At 43.6% G+C, this 11,819-nt stretch overlaps 1 protein-coding gene and 1 pseudogene across 3 annotated transcripts; one reads left to right on the top strand and one right to left on the bottom strand.

Annotated features, from left to right (window-relative positions):
• Positions 1 to 2,109: 2,109 nt before the first annotated feature.
• Positions 2,110 to 9,202, bottom strand: TAF4 (TBP-associated factor 4). 3 transcript variants are annotated; one of them, XM_078576132.1, is made up of 16 exons: positions 9,053 to 9,202; positions 8,652 to 8,869; positions 8,461 to 8,578; positions 7,082 to 7,617; positions 6,894 to 6,989; positions 5,327 to 6,187; positions 4,887 to 5,020; positions 4,711 to 4,798; positions 4,497 to 4,632; positions 4,355 to 4,410; positions 4,233 to 4,289; positions 4,004 to 4,147; positions 3,635 to 3,703; positions 3,278 to 3,557; positions 2,599 to 2,773; positions 2,110 to 2,522 (listed from the first exon to the last, which is right to left on the bottom strand). In XM_078576132.1, exons 2-15 carry the CDS (start codon positions 8,691 to 8,693, stop codon positions 2,610 to 2,612), a joined length of 2,781 nt encoding a protein of 926 aa, XP_078432258.1. In that variant the 5' UTR covers positions 8,694 to 8,869; positions 9,053 to 9,202; the 3' UTR covers positions 2,110 to 2,522; positions 2,599 to 2,609. The 3 variants fall into 3 exon arrangements, with proteins under 3 accessions (XP_078432258.1, XP_078432257.1, XP_078432259.1); XM_078576131.1 differs by having other exon boundaries at positions 8,948 to 9,202; XM_078576133.1 differs by lacking the exon at positions 8,652 to 8,869.
• A 499-nt stretch (positions 9,203 to 9,701) lies between these two features.
• LOC144703858 (leucine-rich repeat extensin-like protein 7 pseudogene) lies at positions 9,702 to 11,613 on the top strand (annotated as a pseudogene).
• Positions 11,614 to 11,819: the final 206 nt, after the last annotated feature.

Here is an 11,819-nt window from a genome sequence, read left to right on the forward strand (position 1 = left end):
CTAAATATTTATTCCATTATTCCTATTAAATGGATATAGAAGATGAAATATCAAACTACACAAGATGAACTATATAGATAGGATAACACTATATGATCCTACTTATATAATAAGTATGATTGATCATGTGGCCCTTAATGTGAAGATGCTAAGGAAAGACAAATTATTGAATGATATGGAGAGATATGTTTTTATTATGGCATAAAAATCATTAATGAAGATATTCAAAATTAGTTTTAGCTCGAATGTAGCAAGAAGTAAATAAAGGTGGTTCAGTGGTCAAGATCCAATTTTCTGCCATCAGTATAAGGTGAGATTGACTTGAGGAGGAACATTCATTAAATCTATCATCGTGGTAGTGGACATATTCGAGAAGACATTCCTGAATGGTATCCATTACACAATAGTACTAGTTGGAAATGTGGATTAGTATTTGATAGTTAATCATAAACTAAGTCATTCAATAGTATTATGCGGATGAAGATATTTATACATGTATGCTAACCAATTAGGGTAAACGTTCCATGGGAGAGTCAAATCAAACTTTTGTATCTTCTCGGCACGAAGAATAGTTTGGTGACACACATGATGGAAACTTAACCTATTGATTGGATTAAACCAATACTTAATTAATTGATTAATATGTCAATAGAGTTAATAAGTAAGGGCTAATAAATGTTATTGGACTATTAAAGTCATTATTATACTGATACAGGGGCCTACATGGTCATCCATATAAGATTAATGGACATTGGTTGATATTCTGTAACTATAAGGACTTTTATGAAAAGTTCTTTAACAAGTGCCCGTGCCAGCCAGATTATAGGTGTTTAAATAGAGAGTGGCATACATTATAGGTGCCCATGCCAGCCAGATCTGGGAGCCCCTCTTTAGCTTATCTTCTTTCCAAACTACTCTATTCATTAATGAGATTTGATGGTTGGAATATTTACGAATCTTCAAGGAGAGTCGGAGAAGTGAAGAGGATATCTAACATCACATCGATCATGTGGTTACATTTTGACATTTGAATGGCTTAAATAAACTCTAAGAAGGAGCAAAGTGAGAGTGTAATTAGTTCCGCATAAGGTGATATGCCCATCTTAATTTTACAGTTTAATCTGATTCATTGTATCTTCAATCAAGCTCAAAGAAACCAACAGATGTAAGATGTTGGAGGTGTAGTCATCATATCTAGAATCCCACAATGGATGTTGGAGGAACCACTGTCTAGGATACTCAAGGATGCACACCTGAGTGTTGTCCCAGGATGCCCTTCTCAATGTAACTACACTTGATGCATGTGACATTTAGATGCTCCTTGTTTATGCCTGTGTAATTTTTCCAGCATGTGTACTTAGGAGAAACATTTTAGTGAAGTACCAAAAAACATTCTTATTTCACTTTTCTTTTGTAGTGCAAATCACCTAGATAAATTCAAATTCTTTATGATAACACTTGTCAAAATAATGTCCCATATAATTTTGATTTAGAGCATACAATTTTCAGTTGTTGAGGATTTTTGAGAAGGTTGGCAAATAATTGGACAAAAAATATATCTGCAACTTTGGAGGTTTTTAAGATGATTTAAGGGAAAAAATCTACTGGAACTTGAACCAACATCAAAGACTATTGAATAACAAGCTCATCAGGATGCAAGAACATTAGGCCATAGAGCGGACTAGATTAAATGAACTTTATATGGTGTAATAGAAATTAAAACTCACTGAATGATACCCCACTCATTCAACGTCATCCTGTCAAACATAACTAATAGTTCCAAACCTTTCCCTTTAATTGGGCATTCTTTTTGTCACAAGATTATATCACTTCACTCTTGTGGTTGGAAAAAATATTTTCAGCAAAGCATGGATTTTAACTTCAGTCATCCACAGTATATAAATGGTGGTCGCTTTTAGGTGATTTCATTTCAGTTTTATTTTGATGTTCCTTTCGGTGTCGGTGCTCAGATTGTTTACATGACTTTCCGATTATTATAACTAAAGAACCTGAGTTAAACTATATCAATGGCTTTTAATTTTCTCTCGTGAATTTTCTTACAAAGCGAATTTTAATTCCAGAATGATTGTTGCAAGCCAACAAAGGAACTCAACCCAAAAAGAAAGGGTAAAAACTTTCATCATCTTCTGAGATTCAAATCCCACGTGCTAATTATAATTACCAGGGAGAATAAATCCACAGACAATGTTACATTTTCTCTCCACCATACATTTTATCCACATATCTGAAGTCCAACTTGACCATCATCCCGCGGGAGGCTTCCTGACCGTTCCTTGAACCATATCAGATCATCTTAGCCGTCGACAGCAGTGACATAATGAATGATCTTACAGTCTACGCTTATGTCTGAACCAAATTCCACCACTTCTACCTGACGTAGACTAGTCAATGTTTTTTTAAGAAAATTGACTAGTCAATGGTTACCTTGACCTTTCCTCGCCGTTGACTTTAACCCCAGTTGACCGGCAGAATTCTCATATCAAAGCCTCAATACACCCAGCCTGCACCAAAAGACTAAAGTTATGGCCAAAGATATCAAAATGTCAATTATAAGACGGGTTTGGAGGACGCTCCGACATGGGTTTGATTCAGTCGGTGGCGGTGCTCGTCGGGGCGCCATGGTAGAGCCGGTAGATGAGGGATGACTTCGTCATCTGTGGCTCCCTCTCCAGAACGGCGATAACGTCCTTCGAGGTGATGCTGCGCACGACCTTCGGCTGGGCAGCCATCCTCCCAAACTTTTGCATGCTCCCTGCCCATGGAGACGGCACAATTCAGGGTTTGCACTGAAGTTATACGCAAGGGGGATGGATGATGATGAGTTTGCCGTCGTCCTCTGCCGACACCAAATCTTATCATCATCATCCATTTTTGGTATTGTACAAATCACGATGGCAATGGCGGGTTCAACTGATGGCCAACAATTATGATGGCATTATTCAATGGTTCATAGTAACTTGGAAACGGATGGATGGTGCTCATTATGATGATCCTTAGAAACCAGATGATGAAGTCATTAGAAATCAGATGGCGATGATGATTACCATATAATGGTGTCACGGATGATGATGACGAGTGGACAAGTTCAAGATGGATGATGATGTAAGAAACCAGATGATGACGATATTGATGATTGCAATTATGGATGGCACTGGAAAAGATAAGTTATCAAAGTTGGGTGATGATGATGATTTGACATTGCCATTGTCCACTTGTTGCCATCAACGACGACAAACCCGAATGGGCAGGGATTTACCAGCTGTTGCAGAGACAGAGGATGCCTTCTTTGTCGGCCCCTGTTGGTCCTTCGATGCCCGGCTGGCGATTTGTGGCGGTTTTTGGGTAGCAGTGGACGTGGCGGCCCTGCCATTGCTGCCAGGACTGGAGGCAGCGGCAGCATCTCCAACACCTTCGCGTTTTTGCCTTGCTTGTTCGGCCATTAGCTGCCACTTTGAGAGCATGTCGTCCCCACCAACTGCTGCTCTGGCAGCCACGTTGGCGGCTGTAGTTCTCATCTTGTCATCCTCCTCTTTAGACTATTCAAAGAAAATAAACGGAAAATTAGTTTGTGCGGCTGGATGGGCAGATAGAAGAGGGAGGTATGGTTAAGCACCTTTAGAGACTTTGTGCGGGAAGCTTCGTCTTTTTCCTTGTCGGCGTCAGGACCCCCATTGCCTTCACCCTTTATGGAAAAGAAGTTTATGCGAGATTCGGAGAGAAATCAGGAATATATAAGTCATATTTTTTTGTTTTTTTTTTCATTTCATGACCAATTGTTTTGGGATCTGAAAAGTATTTTAAACTGCCAGAAGTTAAAACACAGTTCACTTAAAAATGATTATTTCTGGTCAGAGCAGTCCCTCGCCCTGAGGTTAATCATGGAATCTAGAATCTAATTTCAAGTGAAAACAAAGTATACCAGGTAAATTCCGCATCTAAGAAAAGGTATTTCAAGCTTTAGGTGAGCCTCAAGATTACTTACATCATTCTGCTTTCGGAGTCTCTCTGCTTCTTCGGCCTGCTTCCTCTCCCATTCCTCCTTAGCCTTCTTGCTCATCATTAAAATCTGTTGCCTTACATCTGAAGTTACAACAATCTGGTGCCTGGCCTTCTCCAGATCAACTCGCTGTGAAAATCATATGCAGCATGAGCTTTATCATAGGAGAGATCCATTGAAAGAAGAGGAGGTGGTCAAAAAACTGATCCCTTGCCTGCCTTGATATCCTAATCATGTTCCCGATTAATCCCCGCATACGCTCTTCAACACTCTAAATATAAATTGCACTTAGTCAGAAAATAATCTTAATCAACAAAGGAATAAAGCATGCCCTACCAGTGAAAGACACCGTTCCACGTCACTGCTAATGCTCTTTATTCCACACTTGGACGCTGCAACCAAAATCAATGATTTATTCCATGATTCTATTTTTTTCATCTTGACGGAGACCGTGATATTGAAAGAAAAATTTTCTCACTGATTTCGGCAATCTTTTTACTAAGGGGGCCCTTCTGCAGAATGAGCTTTTCTTCTTCCTCCCGCGCCACCCTTCGAGTGGCTTCTGACGCACGGCTTTCTTCTTTGGGTGCAGAAAGCAATTGTTCTTCTTCTTCCTGGTTTAAATCAAAAAACGAAATGCATAAAAAACCAGAAATTTACCTCTGGAGGAAATATGTTTCAGGAGGAATTACCCTGAGGTTGACTCCACTCACGGCAGTAACATCATTAAGTTGTTCGATACTTTGATCATGGTAAGCACCTGACACCTTCTGCTTTTTGCTGAGGTGAAGCGCAATGAAAATGCAACAGAAGTCATAAGAAAATCAGCAATTTGTATGTTTCTCGGCAGCCTGAACAGAATCTTTACCTTGCAAGAGAAGGAGATGAGTTTTGAGTTTCAAGCGGTTTCTTCTGACCGACAGAAGACACTTTCTTCGGAGGAGTTCTTGTACCAACTCCTGCTGCAACAGGTATGGGTGGAATTGGGACTTGAGACCGGCCCTGGTTAGACACCTTAAAATATCAAACATATGACATTGAAAATCATATGAAAAATGGAAACGTTAAGTAAAGATTAGTTGCGAAGATTAAACATCAAAATACCCATCATCCATAGAAGACAGACAACTCAGAAATTTTGGTTCTAAAATCATAAAGAATTTTAATTTTAGCACTCTCCTGAAAAACAGATCCTCCCCAGTTGTACTGATAGCACTGATGAATATGAGTTATAAGACGGAGCTACAGATCCATTCACATCGAACATTAAATTAGGTCAGGAAATCTGACTAAAACAAAAAAGCAAACCTGCATTCCAGACTCTAGCTGCGTAATTGTAGACGTTGAAAAAGCAACTCGTGGTGCCTGCTTTTCAAATGCTTCGCCCTTAATAGATGTGTGGGACGTGCTGACATGGTCCGCACGTAGGGTGCTGCCCAAGGAACCCTGAAGAGACGAAAACTGTGGTCGAACTTCCAGTTCCACTGCTTTCTCAGAAACTTCTTGCCTTGTGAAAGATGTAGCCGATAAAGTGCTAGTTTTCAGCTCCTTGCCAGAGGATAATTGACGTGACGATACACTCTGAGGTTGTTGAGCAGACAGTTGACTGGTAAATTGAGAAGTTTGCCCATCATGGGATGAAACTTGATGAAGGGGAAGCAATCCCTGAGGTGTGAGCTGTCTCATCTGCAAATCCTGTGCTTGAGATTTACGAGAAATGATTGAAGAGGCACCCGAAGGCCGAGGTAACATCTGAGAGCTTAGATGGGTAGCAGTGGCCCCATACATTGAGGACGACGATGATGAAGGTTGAGATACTTGTTGCCTATTAAATACTTGACCCGAAGCCACTGAAACGTCCCTTTCTTGCTTCACTACATTTGTAACAACCGATAAATGCCCTTGCAAAGCAGGTTGGCCACCAGCACTTGACTTTGCGCTCACATCAATCTGAGGTACGATTGTTGATTTCTGAGTAGTGTGAACAGAGGACGGGGGGAAATGCTGAAGCTGAACTGTCGTTTGACCTTCAGTCTGGCTCTGGCGCTCAAGTTGTGAGGATGAGGAATCAAGTTGAGAGATGGAATGGCTTTCAATGACTTGTTGAGAACTGCGAGGAACCTGCTGCTGTGATGTTTGTTGCTCGCTTTGTGCACTTCTAGCAGCCATCTGCAGCCAAACTAAAAGAAAATGAAGGAAACTTTGCAATAGATCAACCTATATTTCAACATTTCACGAGGATAATCTCAGATAAAATGTCTTCTACATTCCCATTTCGTAAAGGATAATTCAAGCTTTAAAACCCCAAAATGCTAAGCAGTTAGGAGAAGGGAGCTCACATCGAGGGGGAGATTGCTTTTAGGTAAAACACAAGCTCAGTGAAACTTTGAAATTAAAGCTAAGGGCATTTTTCTCCCCCTTTCACTGAGATGGGACTTAAGTTTCACTGAGGTCCATATGTCTCCCCCTTTTTAAAAATTATCAAGGAGATAAAAGATCAAAGCTTAGGGCATTTCAGAGAAATGACTGGATTGGTGTTTTTTAACCCCCCTTATTCAACACCATATGAATTAAGTGAACCCATGGCCCAACATGGGAACATGTCCAACGCACAGATGCTGAACTAATAAATGGGAAATGTAGTCAGAATTTAATTTGGAGATATTAGAAGTTAATATTTCCGTGCTAATGAAAGTTATTGATCTTTAACAATGAGGTCAACATGTTAAACAATCGAATGAGAACATGAAACTCATGTGATATGTAGATATAACAAGCTCAATACCTGGGTTAAACTTTCAGGCAAAACAGAATCCATTTGATCAGTTAAATAGCACAGTCAAACCCAAAAGTAAAATAATCAATAACTCCTTGCCTGCGATTGTACTTTCTGAGCAGCTTGTCTGAGCATTGGATCACCGACGATGTTCCTGATGACCCTCAAGAAGTTTTCTTTCGTTATCTCATTGCTCTGAACACAGAAAAGAAAACAAACAACGTTCAAGAGGAAAACTCCTCACGATAAACTGAAATTTCTAATGCACTGTAATGTGAATACCCAACCCGTAATTTAGCAAAGACAGCATCTAGCTGCATATTCCTGTCTTTATCTAGATGCGGGCGCAGTATCGGAATCAACACAGTAAATGGCACAGATCCAGACTTGACTCGTTTCATTGGGTTGGTTGTCATATCTGACGTTGATGCCTGCTGATCACTCAAGTGCTGTGTCGATCCTTGTTGTTTGCTCTCAACATTCTTCATTTTTTCTTGTTGCGACTGATACACTGAACTTTCCTGAGGAAAAGGGTTGGGAGCCTTTTCAGTTGCCTGCGAGTTTTGGGAATCGGGGGAAGGACCTTGTTTCTGAGAAATATTGTGGTGTTCTGTCTGATGACCCGATTGATTCTGCTGATACTTAACATGTTCAATGTTTTTTATCTCTTCCACTTGAGATGACTGATGCTCTTTCGGATCAATATCTTTTTCTTGTACGTTCAGTTGACTTTGGTGTGTAACCTCATTCAATTTATTAGATAAATGCCAATCTTCAATCAGCTGGGTTGGAGTGGAATTGCTATCAGTAGTCAATGCTCCTACTGCAGTCAGAGGGCAAAGAAAAAGGAACATCAAAGGCAAGCTAAAATTTAACCCAAAAAAATCCTGTAAAATATAGGTAGATCACAGCATAAATCAAAACCGAAAAAAACGGAGAAACACTTCAGGTAAAGATGATAGAGCGAAAGATTTGCTTGAAATCGGTCCACATAACTGAATTCTCCCCCCTTAAAAAGTCATTCAGATTAAGTAAGAGAAGACAGAAAATTATAAGGGGAAATCTCGATGGGGAAAAAAGATACCATAACTTTTTAAGTGTATGCCTCAGACAGCCACTGAACTACTAAGATCAAAAACTAAACTACTGAAAGTGATGTGAGAATTCATCCATGAAGTGGAAAATTAAACTATCATAGCGATCAACGCTATTCTTGCAATTTGATACCCTTCTAAATTAGATGGCGATAAAATTTGACTAAGTAAATAAAAAGGTTATCTATAAGCTTCTTGGGATCAAGGAACAGATGACATCTTAGGTACAATCTACAAGCTCGAATAATAAGACAAGTCCAAACAGGCTACTGACTAAGGCAAACGGAAATGGCTTTTGTTTTGAGCATTAAATTCGCCAGAAGTTTTCTACCTTAATTTTTCTCTTCGTACGATGAACCGTAATTATGTCGCAATAGAAACCCAGAACGGTGCCGAATCAAAACCAAATCAAGGAAGCCACGCAACCAAAACCCAGGACGATAGATGAAACTCCTGATGACTCGGACAAAAAAATATCAAACCTATCACTAAATACAAGCATGTACGCCCCTCTAGTGCTCCGCAAATTGTACGCCAGATTACTGTGGCAAGAAAGCAATAACATAACTCACAAGTTCCCGGAAGGATAGCCTGCTGAGAAACTGCAGGGCTGGTCATGTCGACACTGATGTCCCGGTTCAGCGCCGCGGTGAAAGCCTCCACATCTGCTCCAGAATGGATATTATCAACCTGCAGAAATCAATCATCCCCTTAAAGATTCTATAAGCACACTTAAACACAGAATAGTGGTGGAAAAAAAAACCTCATCTTCGTCCAGAAGCTTGCTCACAAAGGCAGGATCCATCGGAGAAGTAAAATGGAAAACACTATCACTTCAATACAATTTACTCTCCCTCCGCCAAATAAAACATGAGGAGTCAAAAGTACGACAAAAAATAGGTTACGCTCGTCTACTTCGGAAGCTTAGTTCCAGAAAAATGTGGTGGCAGAATTTCAGGCGACAATCGCATCAGCAAATACCTAAAAGCTCAAAACGAAGTAGAAGATCAAAAATCGATTTGGGTCAATTGACAGTAAAAAATGATCATTAACGCTCACCTAAAGCGATTTCTTGCGCAACGCAAAGATTAAACTGAATAAAAGAACACGGAGGGAAGCACGCAGGTATAACCAAACAAGGGATTCCCAAACAAAAAACAAAACCTAGATGAAATTTTCGGCAAAGCAACAATGCCGCTAAGAACACGCTCGCCCCTCCAAGTCCAGCATATTTGAAATTGATGATCCGCGCTTACTCTCCAGTCGCCGCGCGGAGCTCCTCGCAACGAACTCCAACGAAGAACACAGCTAAACGAGATCGCTGTCTTCGAAAAACCGTTCGAAATTTATACCTCCCAAACTGGGCTACAAAGGCCGCCGAAGCCCTTCCCCAGGCCCAATAATGACTACCCGACAAGGCCCAGTCTCTTGTACGGATTAAAAGAGTCCAAAGGCCAAAAATTTTTAAAAGCCCCTTACAAAGGGGCTAATTAAAATATGGGCTTCTCTCTTGGGCTGAAAAGGCCGCCTCCGAAGCCCGGCCCAGTCTTCCGGGCGAATTAAAAGAGACTAAAGGCCAAAAAAATAAAATAACGCTAAAAAAGGGGCTTACTGAAAAATGGGCTCCTCTCTTGGGCTGAAAAGGCCGCCAAAGCCCTTTCCCAGGCCCAATAACGACCACCCGACAGGCCCAGTCTCCCACGCGAATTAAAAGAGAGTAAAGTCCAAAAAAGTTAAAAACCCGCTAACAAAGGGGCTAATTGAAAAATGGGATCGTCTCTTGGCAGGAAGAGATAAAGAAAGAACCAGCAGCAAAGCTGGCCAGCTCTCACTCTAGCAGAGTTGCAGGTCGCCATTGCCAGCGTCTCCCTTTCTCTCTCTAGCCAAGAGAGGGATGAGATGAAGAAGAAGGAGGACCTTCACCAGCTACGCTCGCCGGCCTTCTTCTTCTTCTTCTTCTTCTTCCTCTGCGTCTTAGCTGCCGCTGCGATCGCCGACGAAGACAATGGAGGAGGAAGAAGCCAGCTTGTTCTTCAAGATCATGGTTTGTTCTTCCCAAACCCTCGTCTTCAATCCGCCTACATCGCTCTTCAATCCTGGAAACAAGCCATTCACTCCGATCCGCTCAATCTGACCGGAAACTGGATCGGATCCAACGTCTGCGGCTACACCGGCGTGTTCTGCGCCCCCGCTATGGATAATCCCAATCTCACCGTCGTCGCCGGCGTAGATCTCAACCACGGCGACATCGCAGGGTATCTCCCGAAAGAGCTCGGATTATTGCGAGATCTCGCGCTGTTCCACATCAACTCCAACCGATTCTGCGGCACCGTGCCAGGCGAGTTCGAGAATCTGACGATCCTCCACGAGCTCGACATCAGCAACAACAGATTCGCCGGCAAGTTCCCCAAAGTGCTGCTCCGATTGATTTCCCTCAAGTTTCTCGACATCAGATTCAACGAATTCGAAGGGAGGATTCCGTCGGAGCTGTTCGACAAGGAATTGGACGCGATCTTCGTGAACCACAACCGATTCTCGGCTGAGCTGCCGGCAAATTTGGGGAACTCGCCGGTGTCCGTCGCCGTGCTCGCGAACAACCGCTTCGGAGGTTGCATCCCTCGGAGCATCGGCAACATGTCGAAGACATTGAACGAGATCATACTGATGAACAATGGTCTGCGAGCTTGTTTTCCAGCGGAGATCGGGGAATTGAAGAGGCTCACCGTGCTAGATCTGAGCTTCAACGAGCTGATCGGGACTCTTCCGGGGGGGCTGGAGAAGCTGACGAGATTGGAGCAGCTGAATTTGGGGCATAATCTGTTATCCGGGAGGGTTCCTGAGGCGGTCTGCAAGCTTCCTCGTCTGAAGAACTTCACCTTCTCTTACAATTTCTTCTCAGGGGAGCCGTCGTCTTGCTTGAAACTCCCGACCGTTGCTGATCAGAAGAACTGCTTGCCGCGTAGGCCGCTCCAGCGGCCTCCTAACCAGTGCAAGAGCTTCCTCTCTCGCAAGGTTGACTGCGCCGTCTTCAACTGCTCGCCGGCGTCGCCGTCTTCGCCGGCAGCTCCGCCGCCAACGTCTCATTTACCGCCGGCGCCGCCATCTTCGCCGGCAGCTCCGCCGCCAACGTCTCATTTACCGCCGGCGCCGCCATCTTCGCCGGCAGCGCAGCCGCCAACGTCTCCTTCGCCACCAGCGCCGGCGTCTTCACCGGCCGCGCCGCCGCCAACGTCTCCTTCGCCGCCAGCGCCGCCGTCCTCACCGGCTGCGCCGCCACCGCCGCCGTCTTCACCGGCCGCGCCGCCGCCAACGTCTCCTTCGCCGCCAGCGCCGCCGTCCTCACCGGCGGCGCCGCCTTTGCCTGAGCCATCGCTACCGGCTCCGGTGCACGTGCCGCCGCCACCGCCGCCGCCGCCGCCGCCGCCGCCGTTGCGCTGCGAGTATCCTCCGTCCGTACCAGCGCCGCCGCTGCCGCCGATCTACGGCGTTCCGTACGCGTCGCCGCCGCCGCCGCCATATTATTGATCAGTTATTTGCGTTGGTTGTTGAGAGTTTCGTTCGCATCTTGTTTTTTTTTTTTTTTTTTTGGTTGGGGTACGTGGATTTGGAAACTTGTTCGTGGGGTCGTGTCTGCGGGGTTCTGCCGCGTCTGGAGATTTTCTCGGCCGAATTTAATTCTCTGATAGGTGGTCGTAAAAAATTGATTTTTGGCATTCAGTTCTTCAGATCTCTGTCTCCGTCCCATTCGAGTTAATGCTTTCTCTCTCTTTGCCCTCTCTCTCCACCCTTCTTCTCTCTCTACATCATCTCTGCATGCTCTCTCCACCGTCTTTCTCTCTCTACAGCCCCTCTCTCCACCCTCTTTCTCTGTCAAGACTTTTCTCTCTCTACACACTTCGCTCTCTAGACTCGTTCTGTCTTCACTCGCTCC

Source organism: Wolffia australiana, chromosome 5 (genome assembly GCF_029677425.1).
Source record: "Wolffia australiana isolate 7733 chromosome 5, ASM2967742v1".
Lineage (NCBI taxonomy): Eukaryota > Viridiplantae > Streptophyta > Magnoliopsida > Alismatales > Araceae > Wolffia > Wolffia australiana.

Excerpts from the sequence above, each read along its gene's own strand:
- TAF4 (XM_078576132.1), bottom strand. The coding sequence starts at position 8,693 with ATGGATCCTGCCTTTGTGAGCAAGCTTCTGGACGAAGATGAG. Across the intron at positions 5,021-5,326 it reads AGCTAGAGTCTGGAATGCAG|GGCCGGTCTCAAGTCCCAAT; the intron begins GTTTGCTTTTTT and ends GTGTCTAACCAG. Across the intron at positions 4,799-4,886 it reads TCATCTCCTTCTCTTGCAAG|CAAAAAGCAGAAGGTGTCAG; the intron begins GTAAAGATTCTG and ends GCTTCACCTCAG.